At 44.0% G+C, this 18,244-nt stretch overlaps 1 protein-coding gene across 1 annotated transcript in view; it reads left to right on the plus strand.

Moving 5' to 3' along the window:
* LOC142583707 (cytoplasmic dynein 2 intermediate chain 1) overlaps window positions 1-18,244 on the plus strand; it is a 114,870-nt gene that overhangs the window by 57,240 nt on the left and 39,386 nt on the right. Inside the window, exons 12-17 of the mRNA XM_075694194.1 lie at window positions 1,732-1,823; window positions 3,764-3,887; window positions 6,801-6,877; window positions 10,841-10,914; window positions 10,980-11,055; window positions 12,691-12,814. Of these exons, the coding sequence (XP_075550309.1) occupies window positions 1,732-1,823; window positions 3,764-3,887; window positions 6,801-6,877; window positions 10,841-10,914; window positions 10,980-11,055; window positions 12,691-12,814 (567 nt within the window). The remainder of the gene's footprint in view (window positions 1-1,731; window positions 1,824-3,763; window positions 3,888-6,800; window positions 6,878-10,840; window positions 10,915-10,979; window positions 11,056-12,690; window positions 12,815-18,244) is intronic.

The following is an 18,244-nucleotide window of genomic DNA, read 5'->3' on the forward strand; positions in this document are numbered from 1 at the left end:
GTTGGTCCCTATTTTTCTAAATCTGACGTATTGAACCCGTTAACAAGTATCTTCACTGCAGAAGCCTAAGCAGTACTGTCTGCAGTAGAACATATAAATAAATTAAAACTCGACAGAGCAATAGTATTTACAGACTCGTTAAGTCTTGTAAAAGCGTTAATTTCTTTACAAAAGCATACAAATCCTGTTTTCATTGAACTTTACTCGCTCTTATGCAATATGTATCTATCACATAGGCACGTAGTAATATGCTGGATACCTGGCCATAGAGGTATCGAGGGTAATGTACTAGCTGACAAAATGGCCACATCACTCACATCACTAACCACTTTTCCTACGGCTGCTGTCCCTGTCACAGATATGAAGCCTTTCTTAAGAAAGAAACTGCGACAACATTGGAAACGCATGTGGAACGCAGACACAAGTAATAAACTGCACGTTATAAAGCCACAGTTATGTTTTTGGCCCTCCCCAACAAAATCTCGGCGAACAGATGTCCTATTCTGTCGCCTCAGAATAGGGCACGCATTTGGTACCCACAATTTTCTGCTTACTGGAAATGAACCCCCAACCTGTGGTCGATGTGGTGAGAGGCTGACCGCCCTCCACGTCCTCTCGGAGTGTCGGAAAGCTGAATCTGAAAGAAAGAACCATTTTCCTCTTGCATATCATTATTGCGTCTCTCTTCACCCAGCTATGTTTCTTGGTAAAGAACCGTTTTTAACACCAAAGTGGTCCCAAATTTTTTAAAAGATGTTGTCATACATGTTATAAGCCCATTAAACTCGTAGCGCATCCTCTTTCCAGAGGATGCCACTGTGATAGTTGTTTTGTATAGCACATGCTTCTAGGCCCTTGTGTCTCAAGGTCTCTAACGAGGCCGTGGTGCTCTAGTGAATTTTAGAATCTTACACAATCTTTATATGGTATCATTATTTCGTAATGCACCTTAATGCTCATAGTACACGTTTTTGTCATTGTCATAATTTTATTACACATGGACTTTATGCACATTCGAGCAACCATTTTTTAAGGCCCCTTTACAGCCACGTCACATCAACTTCATAGAAGTCATAAATCCATTGCAAATTCAACAACACTGACTTGGCGCGCTTTGGACATACCTGGCCCTTGCGCCAATAAACACCACACATTCATTCATTCAATTAGACCAAACATGCATCGGCAAATATGCACCCCTATTCACACACTTCTCCGCCGAGGTCGTTGCAGACTTACGCGACTTCTGCAAACCTTAACTGCTTGTTTGATACTTTATAGGACTTGTCTGTTACCCCGGCGCGTTATTCTTTTGTTTATGTATTTATTTCTTTGCACACCTTACAGTATAGGGCCTGGCGATGTTATGGAATACCTAGTGGGCCATAGCGTTCCCGCGTCATGACTGTAACTGTGTTACTGTTCTTATGCGATCGAAATACCACTACGTCGGGCCCCACTACGACGAGCACCACTTAAAAAAATTTTTATTCACTTCAACGAACAATTAGAACGTCTGTCCAGTGCCAAGCTTGTGTATCTATACATTTCGCTTGAATGAAGTTTCACTTGTGTGATTCGTTTCCCGGGATCCCTCGAACTTCGCTTAAGTGGCGTTCTGTTGGTTTTGTTTCTAGTTCCATATTCCAGAGTGACGTGATACGGGATGCATACTGAAGTGCCGCATGTGCAAGTCTGCATCAGCCAGCATTTACGCGCCTCTTCTCGCAGGAAACGGAACACCCATTGGCAGCGACGCTCGGCGCTTGCAGAGTGGCGAGGACGTGATGAACCTTGTGGACTTTCTGAAGAACTCGTCCGACGTGAGTAGGAATAACGCTGCACGTCTGTAAAGCAGTGAGCTCGACAAGGCTTTCGTGAGAGAACACCTCCACAAAGCTAAATTTGTTCATCTATAGTGTGCTCTATCACATTGCCGCTGCAGTCCCCAACAGAGGCGAGCAACAGTGAGCATAATCAGGAATTTTATGAGTTGTGTGTTCCAAGAGCTTCCCATTAGGTTTAACCATTTTGAACAGGTCTGTGTAGTATATAATAGAGCCCTGCACGGGCCTGGTGTGGAAGGAGACCGAAATCTTTCTTTCCCCTTTGGGAACATCAGTGATCCATTGCCTGTGGTGTTATTTTTCCCGCTGGAGCGCATGCCTTTTATCTTGATCGTACGATTTGGTCCGACGAGGTCATTTAGCATTCGAATATATATATATATATATATATATATATATATATATATATATATATATATATATATATATATATATATATATACAAGAAGAAAGGGGGTTAACCGAGGGGCCCGATTTTTATTAGTAATATCATAAGAAGCCAACAAACACTGGCACCAAGGACAACATAGGAGAAATTACTTGTGCTTATTAATGAAATAAGGAAACGATAAATTAATGGAAATCGCACGCGAAATGCGAAGGTTGTGGGTTCGGTTCCCACCTGCGGCAAGTTGTTTTTTCATCCACTTTAATTTCCATGAATTTATCGTTTCCTTATTTCATTTCTTAAGCACAAGTAATTTCCCCTATGTTGTCCTTGGTGTCAGTGTTTGTTGGCTTCTTAAGATATATATATATATATATATATATATATATATATATATATATATATATATATATATATATATATATATATATACGAACAGTCGTATTCACGAGCATACACCATACAATAAACGCACAAGTAGAGACAGACACCCCTGCGTTAGCGATAAAATAATACAATAGCATCCAGAGTTGTAATAGTGCAATCGCAAAAGCGGTAACAGGAATATGGTTTGAAGAGCAGTTTTTTGTTTAATTTATTTTTCCTTACGCGGAAACAATGTTTTGTAGAAAAGAAAGAAAAGAGAAAAATACTTTATATGTTTCTTTTTCTTTTTATTTGCTAAACCACGTGTCACTTCAGCTTTGCATAGGATGCCTTGGACCATGCAATACATAATGTTCGTGCGTGTTCAAAGGCATGACTAAGGCCCCTTCATGAGCGGGCCCGAGTCCGGCCTGGGCCTGTGGCTTCAAGCCCGAGCCCAACCCGTGCCTATACATTAAGTACCGGCGATCTCGTGTGCACAGTATTACAGCACCCCCTCCCTACCCCCTACCCCCCCCAAAAAAAAAGCTGAAAGTTCAAACCAGACGCCGCGCACCTTCCCCCTCGAGGACGCCCAAGACCAGCCACAGAACTGCAGTCACGTGCACAACTGCCTCTTCGCAGTGCGTGTTTCGTCACTCACTGTATGACTAATCATCCAACGCGAAAGGTACAACGCCGCAAGAAACAAAGGGGTCACAGTGCTCCATTTAAGTGTGGGCCAAAACAACATCGGGAAAAGAAAGTACGTGGAGCTGAGAGTACATTTAGAACATGAAACTGAACACACCGGCGGTGGAATAACGAGCTCATCATAACAAGAAGGTATTTACAACATGAAATACACCTGAATATTCCAGCAGTCTGGCTCGAATGTCATACGTAGCGGCGGCACATTGGTTAATACCCCTCTCCCACCCCTCTCACCTTCTTATTTTGGCTGTGCTTCAAATTATTCATGTTGGAATTAAGAAAGGCTTTGGCTACATGGTTTTCCAAAACATGTCTGCAGACTTGTTATAGAAGCTGAAGGGCGAAAAGAAGACGGGGACGGAAAGTCAACCAAGGCGACTCGAGCGCTGCTATAGACTAAACACGCAGCCAGACTCCTAACTCTTGCTTGGCGCTTTTCTTTCCACAGCTCATGCTTCGCGTTATTGATGAAGACCTAGCCTGCAAAACGCGGCGAAACCTCAAGCGAGCATCCGAGGTGGACGGCTTCAGCGGCGGCTTCTTGAGGCTGGATCCCATCCCTTTTGCCAAAGGTGGGTCAATACCTTCGGTCTGCACGAATTACGGAACCTGTTTCTGAGAGGGATATCCGTTCCTTTGACGGGCTTATCGCCTGCTGAAAAACTCGTAGTCCCAGGTCAAGCTAATGCGCTATTGTTACCAGTAAATGTAAAATTTTATTAATGCGATTAGCATTCTTATAGCCTACTTCAGCCACCTTGTGTCTATCTATATAGACTAATTATGCCGCTCTTCAATCACGTCGCCATAATGCTGTCTTCATTCAATTGTGATTATGCCTCCGTTGGCAGGTCACCGTCTTTATTGCGTTCTTCGACATACAGTTTTCGTCAAGCATTCGCTGTCATATCTCCGCATTCATACATTCGTCGTCAGGATATATTGTCATCACAAAGTCGTCACGCCTCATGCACCACCTATAGAGGCGCCACTGAAAGCCACCTAGCGGACGCTTCCAACAGTACACGCGGGAGCAGTAGCAGACGACAACCCTTTGCAGCAAGGATGGATGAAGTTCGCGGCTGCGATTTCTCCTTTGTACGGGTGCCAGGCTGCTTCTTCTGCGGTGGCAGCTGTAGGGAAGATGCTGACCTCTGTGCGAGCTGGTATGAACACGATGTTACCGGTGTTTGGGACAAGATGGCCCACATACGTGCAAGGTGTGTCCCACAGACAAACGCCATGAATCCCATTTACATGACGTGGAGCTCATGTTCACTAGCCGATAAATTTTGTTGAGTGATGCGATTTCTCGATGGTTTTTTTTTATTCTACCCTTGCCGCAATGCTGCTTCCGTACCTGAATAATAAGCACCCGTCGTTAGTGCAGACTTATATCAAACAAATCCGCACGGTGCAATCTCTGCATATGCCGTTGGGATTTTTCTGCCGATGAATACATGTGACATCGCAGAATAAGTGCAGTCGAAGTCACCTCAAGAAGAGTAATTGCCAATTTATTGATAGAAACGCGTACACTAGCCAACGAAGTCACCAAACACACAGTTTAATAAAAGCGCGTGTTAGTGCTGTACCGCCGATGCAATTCTGCTGCATACGCCGATGAACTACCGTTCCCGCTGCAGTTTGTGCAATTTTAAGTTCCCCAAGGGAGCTGCTTGGAAACGTACGTAGCTAAAGACTGACTAACTTTTCAGTACTTTTTTATATTACTAGAGAGAGGTGCCACATGATATATTTAAAGGCAGAGCAGCGCCAGTCAAAGTAGTTGAGCGCTGGCGGCAAGGCCCGGTTTAGTAGTCTGCAGCGTAAGTATAAGAAAGAATTCAGTTGAGTACAAAACTCACATGCAAGAAAGGACTACGTTGTGAAACAAACAAATCACTCGGCGTGTTAAGTTTGCTCAGGCAGCATCGAGGTGTGATGATTTCCCAAACGGAAGAGAACTTTTCAGCCAGAAATGGAACAAAAATACCGTATGCAGCAGCTATTAGCAATTCTCGCCCTGAACTACCTATTTTCTAAGCACATTTCCAAAAACGCAAACAATATCTAAGATGCCCTCGGGGGAAAAGAATAAAGCTGTTAAAGAAGCACTTCCTCGGTATCATTCCGATAAGACACAGCGTGATTTATGCGCTTTACAAACAAGGCAGAGTGAAAACTTCGCAGCTCAAAAGAATCGACAAGAGTTATGCATGGAGCAACTAGCAACAGTTAAACATGTGCGAAGCCACGCATAAAATATATGTAAAAACATGAAATGCGCGAAAGCTGGTGCGAGGATTTACCGCGCCACATGAAACCAACCATTTCAGTTCTTGCAAACTTCAGTAGCTTTAACGTACAACGCAATGCGCTCGTGCAGTCGTGCTGCCTAGCTAGCGAAACGCGGTAAAGAAGCGGAAAACAATATAAGCGGCAAACAGCATTCGGAACTTTAGCGAAATGCCTTTAAACCTCATGCTGCACTGCAGACGAACTTCGTTGCTCACGCGTCTAACTATGATCGAGTGCAAAAAAACACCGACGAGACAAAGGAAAGGATGAGAACAAGAAATTTCCCTTCGAAGCGACAATCCATTTTTGCTACCGTTGCTCCCGATGATGAGACTCTGCCGGGAATGATTAGAACCGTATCGCCGGCACGTTTTCACCGGTATTTGAGCCACCCACCCTGCAACCATTCTTATTCGACATTCCCTGAAGCTTTGGCCACCCCACACGTGCTAATGGTATTGCCTATCTTGCTCTTAAAACGTCAATAAGACAGAGAAGCACGATCACCGAAACAACAAACTACGGCGCGCGCCAGGCTCCTCTCCCGCGTGTTCTGCGCAAGGCCGCCACCAGTGGCGCGTCCGTCGGCGTGCACGGCGCGTATACACTCGTCATGCCATGGTCCTCAGGCTGTCGTCGTCACTATGGCGTAGTTACACCGTGCCCATAACTTTAGAATTTTCGTCTCATTGTCGTCATGCCATCGTCGTCATTCCCTCGTTAGCATACGTCATGCCGTCACGGTCATGGCCGACCTTGGCGAGAGATTGTCGCAGTGAAGCCTGCCGATCTCGGAGGCAGCGTATGTCGCATATATAGCGGAAGCAATTGCAATCTGACCACTGTGTAGTTTGTAAACAAAAACGTCTTCAGCAATTCGGTGTGTCGCTGAGTTGCTTGAATGCTAAACGCATTAACGTTGGTAGTCATCGTAAGATGGGCTCTGCCGTAATTTCGTAATGCTGACTTTGTCTAACTGGTCCCGCACCAACCTTTAGTGGGTCTGTACGACAGCACTCGACTGGCCGCAATGATGGTGTCGTTGGTTTACTGCGTACCTCCAGCGTGAGCCAGATCATTTTTTTACCTGGTTCAGCCGAAACCGCTTCCTTTCCCACTGGCCACAGTTTTAAAAAAGTACAATCGATTTGTGTCGTTTAAACGTGCAAACCTTTGTTTTGCAGGCTCTCCGATCAACTTCGTTCGCTTTTCACGACCGTGTCCAAACTACCTGGTCACAGGCCACGACCTCACATCTGCGGTAAGCTCACCGACGCCCCAACGCCAGTGGCTCATATCAGTAGCCGCTGAATAATTCTTGCGACAATGCAGTAAAGATTAGACTGTTGGAATTTTCTACATTTTGATTGTAATCTGACACTATTATTCGAAAAAGAAAGTTATTAAATCTACCTCAAAGTACTTTAGAATTTAAAACTATATATATAGGTCGATAATTGCGTTCATCATAGCCATTGGGTGTTTACAGCAAGAAAGAGGCCTCGGATATCAATGCGAATAGCAAATGTTTTCATACATTCGGAAATGGAGACTACGCCGGATAAAGTAAAAATAAAAAGAAAGTAGTGCGGGTAAATATTTCGTACAAGGCGCAATGTCAGTTTGCAAAGGGAGAAAAATAAATGTATGCCCACATCAGCGCACACTATAAAACACTATGCGCTCTTACAAGTGAATAATGGTGTAAACTGTGGTGTAGAAGTGCAGTTTGCGTGTAGGCACATGTGTACTATAACGTCAACTTGCGTAAACACAACAATGAAAACTGCGGATCAGTAGCAATACTACCTGCAATCACTATATTCTATTCAAAATATCGAATATACGCACACCTTTATAGCAATGATGACTAATTTTGTCTTTTCAAGTGTTGCTGAAAACAGAAATTATGCGCAGGCATGTTGTGCGGCTTGTTATATTCATTGTAATAACGTGCCACAAATTTAGTTCTCCTGTTAACAAAGTTCTAAGTCCTAAGGATGGACATAATAGTGAAACTACCCAATCGAATTAAATGCCCATGTTCGATAAGAAAGACCTTCGAGTATTGAATTCAATATTGCATATTTTCTACTTTCTATATAGGCACCCTTCTCGTGGAGCAGTTGGCTCTTGAGGAACGAGGTGGCACTTTCGGTGGTGCGCCGCACGTTGCCTCGGCGAAAATGCACGAATACGAAACCCTTACCGCTTCTGCTTGCCGCTGTGTGATCAGAGAGAGAGAGAGAGCGAGAGAGAGAGAGAGGAACGGCAGGGAGGTTAACCAGAGGCAAGTTTCCGGTTTGCGATGCTCCGGTTCGGTTTCCGATTCAGCTGCCCGAAATACTACTGGGTGTTCGCTAGAACGCAGTGTGCACCGTATGTGCTGCAAAATGTGGAAGGGTAGAGGGAGGGCGTGTGCGGTAGTTGGCTTCAAGAAGTTGCGACCGACATTTTAAGGAGCTGAATGAGTCTGTGCGGCCAAGCTCACATACCCCTGCTACGCCGAAGCATTGGTGACGGCAACTACACGGAATGCGCACGAATATTCGGAGGTGAACGTTTCGTGATGGTCCACAGAGTAAGCGAGCGACTAGATGTAGTACGCCTTTGCTACAAGCTATCACAAAGCACAGAGCGTATACGTTGCAAGCCTTAATTGTGCGCAGCAAGAACAAATCTATCGCAACTGAGCACACCCGTGAGCGATTAGGCAGAATATAATCAGGCAGCGACCGCACCGATGGAGTCAGAGACATGACAAGCCGCTTCTTCAAAGTGCTCGCCAAATAAAGAACGAAATGAAAGACACACTGATTCTGATTTAATTCCTAAGCTGAACGTCTGAACAGGTTGAAATACATTTCTAGCCCAGCTTGACGCCCAAGCACCGTACTGCTCGCGCCGTTTGGGCAAGGCATAATGACCTCTGAAAACGCTTACATGTACTCTGAAGCGGTGCCCAAAGCCTCGTGTCACCAAGTCACCGTCTACGATAACTGCCGATCGAAACAGTTGTTTGCTGAGCCGCAATAGCGTCGTGCACATCCGTTGTTAACACGGCGGCAATGAAAGCAGCTGAGACAAGCAATGGACGGTTCACCACGTGATCAAACATGGCGGCGCCCATGGGATCGCCGTGAAAAGAGTCCATACAAAGTCAAACATACCTCTGCGCGGAGTCCGTTTGGTACAAAAAGGAGGCTTACATACATTTATTTGCGTATGAGTGTAATACCATTCGCACTTGGACATCCGAACACCAGGAGTGTTGGTAGTAAGCAGAAAACAACTGATTTCAGCTATCTGAGGTACCATGACACAATGACAGTAATGACGATTAGGTTGTAGGATAACGACGTTGTTGGAGAAATATGGAATAACGTTGGCGTGGTTCTTCAGAATAAAACTGAAAAAGAAATGTAGCGCAGATACATTAATTTACTTTTCGATAGGTAAATGGTCTAAAATTACATGGTACATGTAGTTATGTAATTTAGGTACATGGTCTATTATTAGTTACATGCGAGTCTTTATCAAGTACAGCATGAAAATATTAAGTTAGAGACATAAAGTAGCGGAACTCATTTTTGCATAGCTGTATTCATGGGTATAATGAATGCTCGCTCTTGCTACACTGTTCTTGTTTTTATTTTCCGGAAGGTCGATTTCGGTGGAATCACGTATTTAGAGCTCATAAAGTTTTTAATCAGAGTCCATAATTCGATTCGAACGTTTATTTAATGCCGTGAATGATAACCGTAATGCTGACATTTTCATATATGATAGCCTGTGTGTGTTTTATTTAATAGTACTGAATTACTCTTAGTTAGAATTACTCTTGAGTCTTGAGAAATTCGGCCTTGAAGAAAAGTCCACTTGTCGTAACGTTGGCTCCTGCTTTCACCATGTTCTCGTTTTGCTCATCGTCTTGAATTAGATGCATGTTGTTCTTGATATCTTTTCATCTCTTTCTTTCTTCCCTGTGCACCAAATTAGAAGGCATGCGGGCTGTCTCTGGGCACATTATTTAAACAATTCAATTTAATTCAAGTTAAGGAAACATCCACATCATCATATGCACTTACAATATTCGCCGAAGAAGAAAAAAATTTGATACTGCAACGCCGCCCACTGTTCTTTTTTTTTTTTTTTGAAGATGTGGACCTGGTGATGCCGGCCAAACAATCAATTCATGCAACAAATTTGTATATATACTGCCTAAAAGCGAGCCATTCCTTTTGAATAATTGGCAATTATTGAGCACATGCATTCGCTGAGCAACTGGTGATTCTTCGAAGCAGTGGCGGCTCACCTTTGGCAGATTAATTTGGAACAGTCCTCGCCTCTGTCATTCTCTTTCTTTCGAGACTATAATAAGTGTCGTTATCTCTTGTATTTGAAAGATAGGAAGGTTAGACAATCCATGGTGGTGAACTCTCGAATCGAATACCCATCGAATAGATGAGGCTATTCGATTGGTGTTGGAAACTTCGAATATTCGCACGCCTCTATCATTAATATATATTTCGTGATAGAGATGATACTTACACACTAGCGGGTTAAATACGAGCGATGTGCTGCAGCTGGAGGCGGGCTTCCCTTTATTGCCGCCGGTGAGGACGTAGCTCAAAGGAACACAGAAAAGAATAAGTTACCGCGGTATTCTTTCGAGAGAAAGATTTCATTCATTTGGCCGAGAACGCGTGATTACTATAGAAAAGAATGAATGCCAAATTTTTCTCTTTTCAAAATTTCCCTCCATCGAAACTTAATTGCTGGTATGTCTGTCAAAGTATTGTTTTATACGTCGGCCGCCGGTGGCGAAGCGCAGCTCCGTGAAACTTGCCGCACTGAGCCTTCTGTAGAATGCGATCTGTTTTGCCGCAGAATCCGGCCACGTTGATGCGTTAAATGACTTGCAACTAGAATACACCACAGTGGGTGCTGTCAAAAAATCCGCGACGTCGAGGCGAGTTGGTGCGAAAATTACAGGGTGGAGTCGCCACCTGTCTTCCGTACTTGAGTCTCTCCAGGCGCAGGTCTCCTCTCGTGATAAGCGTGGTCATTTTGCGACTGAGTAAGCGCAACTCGCTGATATACCGCCTGATGTTCCCGTTCAGTGCCTCTTTACGGGCGCTCTTTTCTCTCGAACCGTTCTTGTACGAATTTTCTCTCGAACCGTTCTTGTACCTAACTGAGCCTGTTTTTGGTGGGGTCGCAGCCGGATGAAATGCGAGCTCCTGGTGCCACGGTCCTTTGCGTCTGGAACCTCAACAGCCCTTCGACGCCGACGGAGTACGTGCCTTTGCTTCGTGCTGCAAACGCGGTCTCGCTCACCGATGCATTGTTTCCATTTACAGTGTGCTCGTCTCAAACTGCCAGGTGACGTGTTGCCACTGGTCTCCTCTGGATGCGGTGTCCCTGGTCACAGGCTCGGTACGTGGCAGCTATGCGCGCAGAACTGGGACGCCGTTCAGAATCCCGCAGAGCGTTCTTCACCACCGTGGAATGAGCGAGCAAGCACCGGTGATCAGATGAGCGCCCATGTATATAAGCAGTTTTAAACGTCATCTTGTGACGTGGCAAGCGCCCTTGCTCCTATTTGAAGCAAATAACGTGCTAAGAACCGCGCAACTTCCGTCCTCTTTCGGACAGGTTTTAAAGCGAAAACATTATACGGCTCACGAGGCGGGAAATCCGGCGTTTTTGGCCTTGGCGTGACCACACGATACACCAAAAAGGCTGCGGACCTTCGATCATTCTTTTAAAATGTCTAAGCATTTCTATGCCTACCGAACGAGAAATACGTCCGTCACGTACAGTGAATGGCTCATAACCCCTTAAGCAACGGCTGATGCCACCGTAAGCAAAATGGCTCATATCGACGTAAGGCAGAGGCTTCAAGCGCTGAGCAAAGTGAAGCGAACAGTCCATACATTTATTGAAATCACCTATTCAACACGGAGAACAGCATACGTTTTAATAAAGAACAAGCTCAAAACAAGCTCCCGAACCATCAATAAAGCATTGCATATTCCCCTCAGCAAATGTAGTGGTGGTTTTGCAACAGTTTCACTAAATTAATCTTAATTCACCTTAATTAACGCCAAAGGTCGTGCGTTCGACTCTCACCAAAAGTCGAGGATTCGAGTGTTTTAATTAATTTTATCTTAATCAACCGTTGCTAATTACCGTCACATTGATTAACACCATAGGTCTTGAGCTCGACTGCCGTAATGAACTTTGCCTTATTAAACCTGCATTATCCCGTTCGCTATCAAATATGATAAGTGAACAACCGTTGTGGGTCGATAAGGGTTTATACTGGTCGGATCTAGCTCCATAACATTGATAATGACACCGGGCTTCATGGAGATGAGCAAGTGGCACAATGTTTACCCATACTTACACAAATACGAGAGGAGTTTCTGCGTGAATTTTCTTCTTTCGATTGTTCCCTATTGCTTCTAAAGCTTCCAGTCATCTACGTTTACACTATTATGACGATTAAATGTGTCCACTTCGCAAATTACGCATTTTTGAGCAGATACAAGGCCTTACACTTTTTGTGTGACGGGCTAAGGTATACTCGTCAAAGAATGCTTGCGCATTAAAAAAAATAGTGCCGACGGTCTCGCCTCATGCATCATCGAAGTGCGACGCTTACAACGCCACTGGCAACGCTCCTCAACACGCCAGCGGTGTGAGACGCCTGGTAGCTGCATGGGCGCTGTTTCTTCAGCGCAGCAGATGTCTTGCATGCTGCGTCGAGCCAACATGTCGCACCCGCGTATTGTTGGAACACCGACCGAAGAGTTCAAACGCAACGCCATACCTTGCTATCGCTGTCAATGCTTCGCCTTTGGGGCGAAATCGCCAAACTTTTTTTGCCATAATATATATAAACCAACCAGCTCAGCAACAAGTAGTGATACGAGAATATGAGTTGAGAGGCCTACTGCATAAATTTCATTTTTACGGCAGTGGTAATGTCTTCGACCAGTAGTTGTTTGTAACCGTCGACCTATGCAAACACGAAAGCCTATCCGCATGACTGGTTCATTTTTCCAGCTGGACGGTTCGGTCGAGTTGTGGGACCTCAGGGACAAGTTCTGCCTTTCCAAGAACGTTGTGATCGACGAAGGCTACCCACAATGTCAAGAGTACAGCATGAAGATGCCGGCGTACTCCACAGGTGACAATTTTTTTTTTGAAGCCTTTCAGTGTGTTGCGGGAAAACTTTGTCGCTGCGACTTAGAACAACAGAAACAAGAGCTAGTTGGTAAGGATTCATAATGCAAAGAAGGGCATGCGCATATGCGTTTTGTGTCTTCTTTCTTTTTTCGCCTCAGTGCTTCCTGCAGTTGATAGTCGGCGTTCGTGTTGTACACTTCTCTTGTGTCCGTGTCTGCACGCCTTACCCCTTCTTTGCATATGAATCGCTGCGACTAACGACTGCAGCGCCACGTCGTATAACCTCCTTAGTTCGTCAGCAAAGTGCAGTACGCGTACATGGTTTCCGTAGCACAAGAAGCTACGGTGAACGCCCCTTTTACACTCCAGGCGCTCTGCAGCTGTCAATTTCAACGGTTTTGTCCCGTTTACTGGGGACACAGAATGGAGGAAGAGGTCAAGAAAGTTGGCAACCAAGTGCAGGGTAACTTAAAGTGTATAAATAGAGAACCAGGAGTGATCAGGAAGAAAGTGAGAGAAACAGAGACAGTTCATTGTACGCAAGTAACGGAGACAGAAATGACGGTGAAGATTTACAAGGATGAGAAGAAAGAAATTACGAACGATAACATGAAGGAAAGTGCCTTGCTATTTCAGGCCCGAGATGGTTGCGTAAGGACAAAAACACCGCCGCAAATATGCGCAATTAGATGAGACGTGTGTATACTGTAGCCAAAATCCGGAGACCACTCAGCCCATCCTGATGGAATGCGAAGGGATTCGCCCACAGAGACCGCTTCCGTAAGGGCTTGGATTTGTAGTAGACGGAAGGCATCGACCGGTCAGCAGTTCTTTCTTTCTTTATTCATTTATTCAAGACATTCCTTACAGAAATGCCTTGGGGGACGCGGCAAAAGGCACTGAACGTGCCTGACTGGGCCTCGCCACCCTTGGCAGCAGCAGTCACACAAGAACAATAATAACAAAAGTATTGGCTACAATAGGCTCAATTTGGAACACGGTAGAACTTAAACATCAATAAGTGTTCCTTATCAATAACATAATAACATAAATACACATACACATCAATAACATAAATACACATATAATTTGATACATTGTACAGGTATGTCGCGAACTATCGTCCTAGTACAGGAAATATATCGGACTTTCACAATGAGGAAAACAACTGGGATCAGTCCAGCACGATTTTTAGTCTGTGTTAAGGAAAAAATTTTTGAGCATTTTTCTGAAAATGTGTGCTGAGGTAGCTGTAACGAGCGCTTCAGCAATTTCCGGATATTCGTTGAGAAGGTCTGGTATCATAAAGCTTAGTTTTTGATCGCCATATTTTGTACGCGAGCGTGGCCTGGGTATTAAATTCTTTCGTAGGCAGTACGGACCAGGTTTCACTTGATATTTGGTTTGAATAGGTGTTGCTTGGTGCTGATGCAATATTTCCAGGGCCAAGTTGTATTTATACAATTTATGAATAGGCAGTATTTTATTAGATTTAAAAAAGGGTGTAGTGTCTTCAGAAAGTTCTAAATTTCTATTGCACGCACCGCTCGCTTTTCCAAACAAAAAAGACTGTCTAGGTTGGTCTTAGTCGTTGTTGACCATACTAAGAAACAGTAACATAACCGGGAATGAAATAGCGCGTAGTATATTTGCCTTTTCACCACAGACGGGATATAATATCTCACTTTATTTAAGATTCCAACAGCTCGCCCTAGCTCACTTCGGAGCTTGTCAACGTGAGGCGTCCATGAAAGGTTTTCTTGAAATGTCACCCCCAAAAATCTAACTGATACAGATTGTTCGATGGTAACGTTTTGAAATTTTAAATCCAAGTTTATAGTCGGGTGGTGTCCTCGCGGCCGGAAGAGTAAGTATTTCGTTTTGCTGATGTTTAATTTAAGTCTGTTAGATTGAAGCCACAAATCCAGACCTGTTAGCCATTCGTTAGCTCGATGAAATACCTCTCTTTCATGAGCACCTGTAAAGAATACATTCGTATCGTCTGCGTATAAAATTAACTTTGTATTTTTGTTAATGTTTACAATATCGTTAATGTATAATAAAAATAACGTTGGTCCTAGTAATGATCCCTGTGGTACGCCAAATTTTACAAATTTTAAGTCCGAATTTACGCCATTTATGCATGTGAATTGAGCTCTCGAAGTTAAGTAGCTTTTTATCAAAGACCAAGCTTTGCCCCGTATTCCATACAATGGCAATTTCTTTAAGAGCACATCGTGTTGGACACAGTCAAATGCTTTTCTAAAATCCAGAAATATTCCCAGGGTAACTATTTTCTTTTCGATGTTGTCTAGTATGTGCTCCTTTATTTCAAGAAGGGCACTTTCAGATGACTTGTTTTTTCTAAACCCGAATTGTTCGCTTACTATTATATTGTTTGCCGTCAGAAAGCCGGAAAGTCTTTTATGTATTATGTTCTCCGCTATCTTTGCAAAGATAGGAAGCACTGATATTGGTCTGTAGTTGTTCTTGTCTTTAACGGAACCACCTTTATGTATTACAGCAACACGGGCTAGTTTCATTGCGTCTGGGAACACTGCGGTTGAAAGAATAAGGTTGATAATGTGCATAAGCGGGATGCTTACCATCGGCGCGACAGCTTTCAGTGGTCTAGCTTTGATATCGTCAGCTCCAGCGGCGCAATCATTTTTCAAAGCCAATATGATATCAGTTATCTCATATTGATCGGTGGGTGACATAAATATAGTATTTTGACAATGTGTTTTCACAAAATGTTCACAAGGCATTTTGGCGCGGTCATCTGCCGAAGCACCCGCATTAATAAAATGTTCGTTAAACAAGTTTGCGACCTCAATGTCACTCATGGACTCATTTTCATACAAAACACGTTTTGGCGAACTTGTCTTTCCTATAATATCCCGGATCACTTTCCATACAAGACGAGAATTTCCCACAATTTCAGAAACTTTTTTCATGTAGAATTCTCGTTTTGCTGTTTTGATATCAGCACTTAATTTGTTCCTCATTTTCTTAAATATTTGAAGATCACCTTCACATCTCGTGTCTAAAAACTTCTGGAAAAGTCTCTGCCTTTGTTTAATTCTGGTGTATAATTCATGTGATATCCAAGGTTTTCTTGTCTTTTTGTGTTTTTTAGGAGCTTTTAGCGGAAAGGAGGCATTGTAGGCAGAAGTAAAACACTTCAGAAAGACATTATAAGCAACATTTGGATCGTTTTCTTTTATGACACTATCCCATTTCTGTCCTTCCATGAGTTCTTTAAACCTTAACATGTTTTGTTCCGAGTAGTCTCTAACCAGTGTTTCTTTTACTAATGTACGCTTTTGTTTCGATGGTATTAGACAATAAATTGGTAAATGATCGGTAAGGTCACAAGTGATTACACCTGACTTCACTTCATCAGGGCAAAAGCTTGTAATGCACAGGTCTAATATTGTTTCAGTACTTGAGGTGACACGGGTAGGCTCGTTAATTACATTTGTACAACCGTATGATTCGAAAAGTTCTCTGAAATGCAAGAAGGTAGCATTATTTTCAGAAGCATCTATATTGAAGTCGCCGACAAAAACACATTCACGGTTGATTTCAATACTGCGCACAAATACTTCTTCTGCAAACTGCATAAATTCACTTATACACCCAGATGGCGGGCGGTACACGACAGCAAGAATTATGTTATAGCAGTGAATAAAAACACATTCTAAATTTTCGTTCACAATATTATAATTTGGTGGAATTTGGTACGGCAGATCCGAACGGACGTACAGGGCAACGCCACCTCCACGCTTCAATGAACGACAGGCTGACACACAGTCATATCCAGGTAGTAAAAAACAGTCATCCGGTGTGAGCTATGTCTCACTAAAGCAAATGAAATCGAATTCATGGTTTAGGCTCGATAAAAATAAGGTAACCTCATCAAATTTATTTCGCAAGCTTTGGCAGTTCAAATGAAATAATGAAAGATTTTGCTCATCCTTCAGCTGCACAGTATGATAAGAGATATCTGACATGAATGGAGTGGCGCATTCATGCAAGTATAGCAGAGGACTATGCTATCATTTCAGGTTTGCAAGATCGTCCTTATCACGGACAACAACTGCACGTGCGCCGGTCTTTTTTCTTACAAGTACTTTTCCATTCGCGTGCCAAACGAACGCGTAGCCAGATTCCTTCGCCCAGCATTTTTCACTTGCCAGAAGAGTACGAGAGAAACGAGTCAGATTTTCACAGATAAACATGTTGGTATTAGCGTCTCGTAACGCCTTCCTTTTTTCCAGCCAAGCGTCGCGAATTTCTGATTTTGCGAAGCTAACAATTACGCCCCGTGTTTTACCCGGCTTAGCAGGAAGCCTGTGAATGGCTGTTATGTCGCTCGAGCACAACGGCTTAAGCTCCAGTGTCGTACCTATGTCGTTAACCTTCTTCATCAAGTCTTCGTCATCAGACTCCGTGATGCCATGAAATTCAATGTTTAGACGACGACTGCGCCACTCTAGATTATGTATATCCAGATTGAGCTGTGCAATTTCGCTGACCCCTTCCCCCTTCTCGAGCTGTTCAACTCGCTTCGTAACTTCCTTGGTTAACTTTTCTTGGGCAAGAAGGCGTGTTTGAAAGTCGTCAAACTTATCAGAGAGTAGTTGGACGGATGATTCAAGAGGCTCAAGCTTGGCAGACAAGGCCAGGAGAGAGTCAATCTTACTTTCCATTGCAAGAAGCCGAGTGATTAGCTCTCGATCGGACGGCTGTTCTTCACGTGCAATATGGGATTTTCCGCCACCCTTGTATGACTCACACTTCCAGGATTTATGTGCGTTTCCTCGTTTCGATTTGTGTGTATCCTCCGAAACGCCACTACAGTGTCCGAGATGAAAGACAAAATCACACTCGGAGCAGCGTATTGAAGGACAGCCGTCAGCTATAAGCTGTCGGCACGCGCAGCAGCGTAACATGATGTATGCGCGATCAACAAGTTTCGTTGGCAGCAACAAGCATGCGCAAAAAAAGAACAGAATATTACGAACGCATAGACTAACAAATGCAAAATGGCAGCAGCAGCAGCGAGAGCGCTCTTCAGAAAATAGACCTCGGGTTTACGGAATAGGGTTGTTACACCAACCTGAAAAATGGAAGTAGCGTTCGTGAGAGACGAGTTCACGTCCAGCTGCCGCTGCTGCCAAATGACTCGTTTCACTGTGAGGCCACCGCTTTTATGGCCCAGGGTGGCGCCGAGATCCCGGTGACGTCGTAGGTCAGTCAATTTGCACGCCTGGTGTAGATGCGTCTGGGCATGCGCTGAGCATCAGAATACTGGCTGGTGACGGAGGCACACTGATTTGGAATCTTGACAAGCACCAGGAAAGCCAGGACGACGGGCGCCGAAACAGCGGCAGATAGCTGAAAAATGGAAGTAGCGTTCGTGAGA

Source organism: Dermacentor variabilis, chromosome 5, assembly GCF_050947875.1.
Source record: "Dermacentor variabilis isolate Ectoservices chromosome 5, ASM5094787v1, whole genome shotgun sequence".
Lineage (NCBI taxonomy): Eukaryota > Metazoa > Arthropoda > Arachnida > Ixodida > Ixodidae > Dermacentor > Dermacentor variabilis.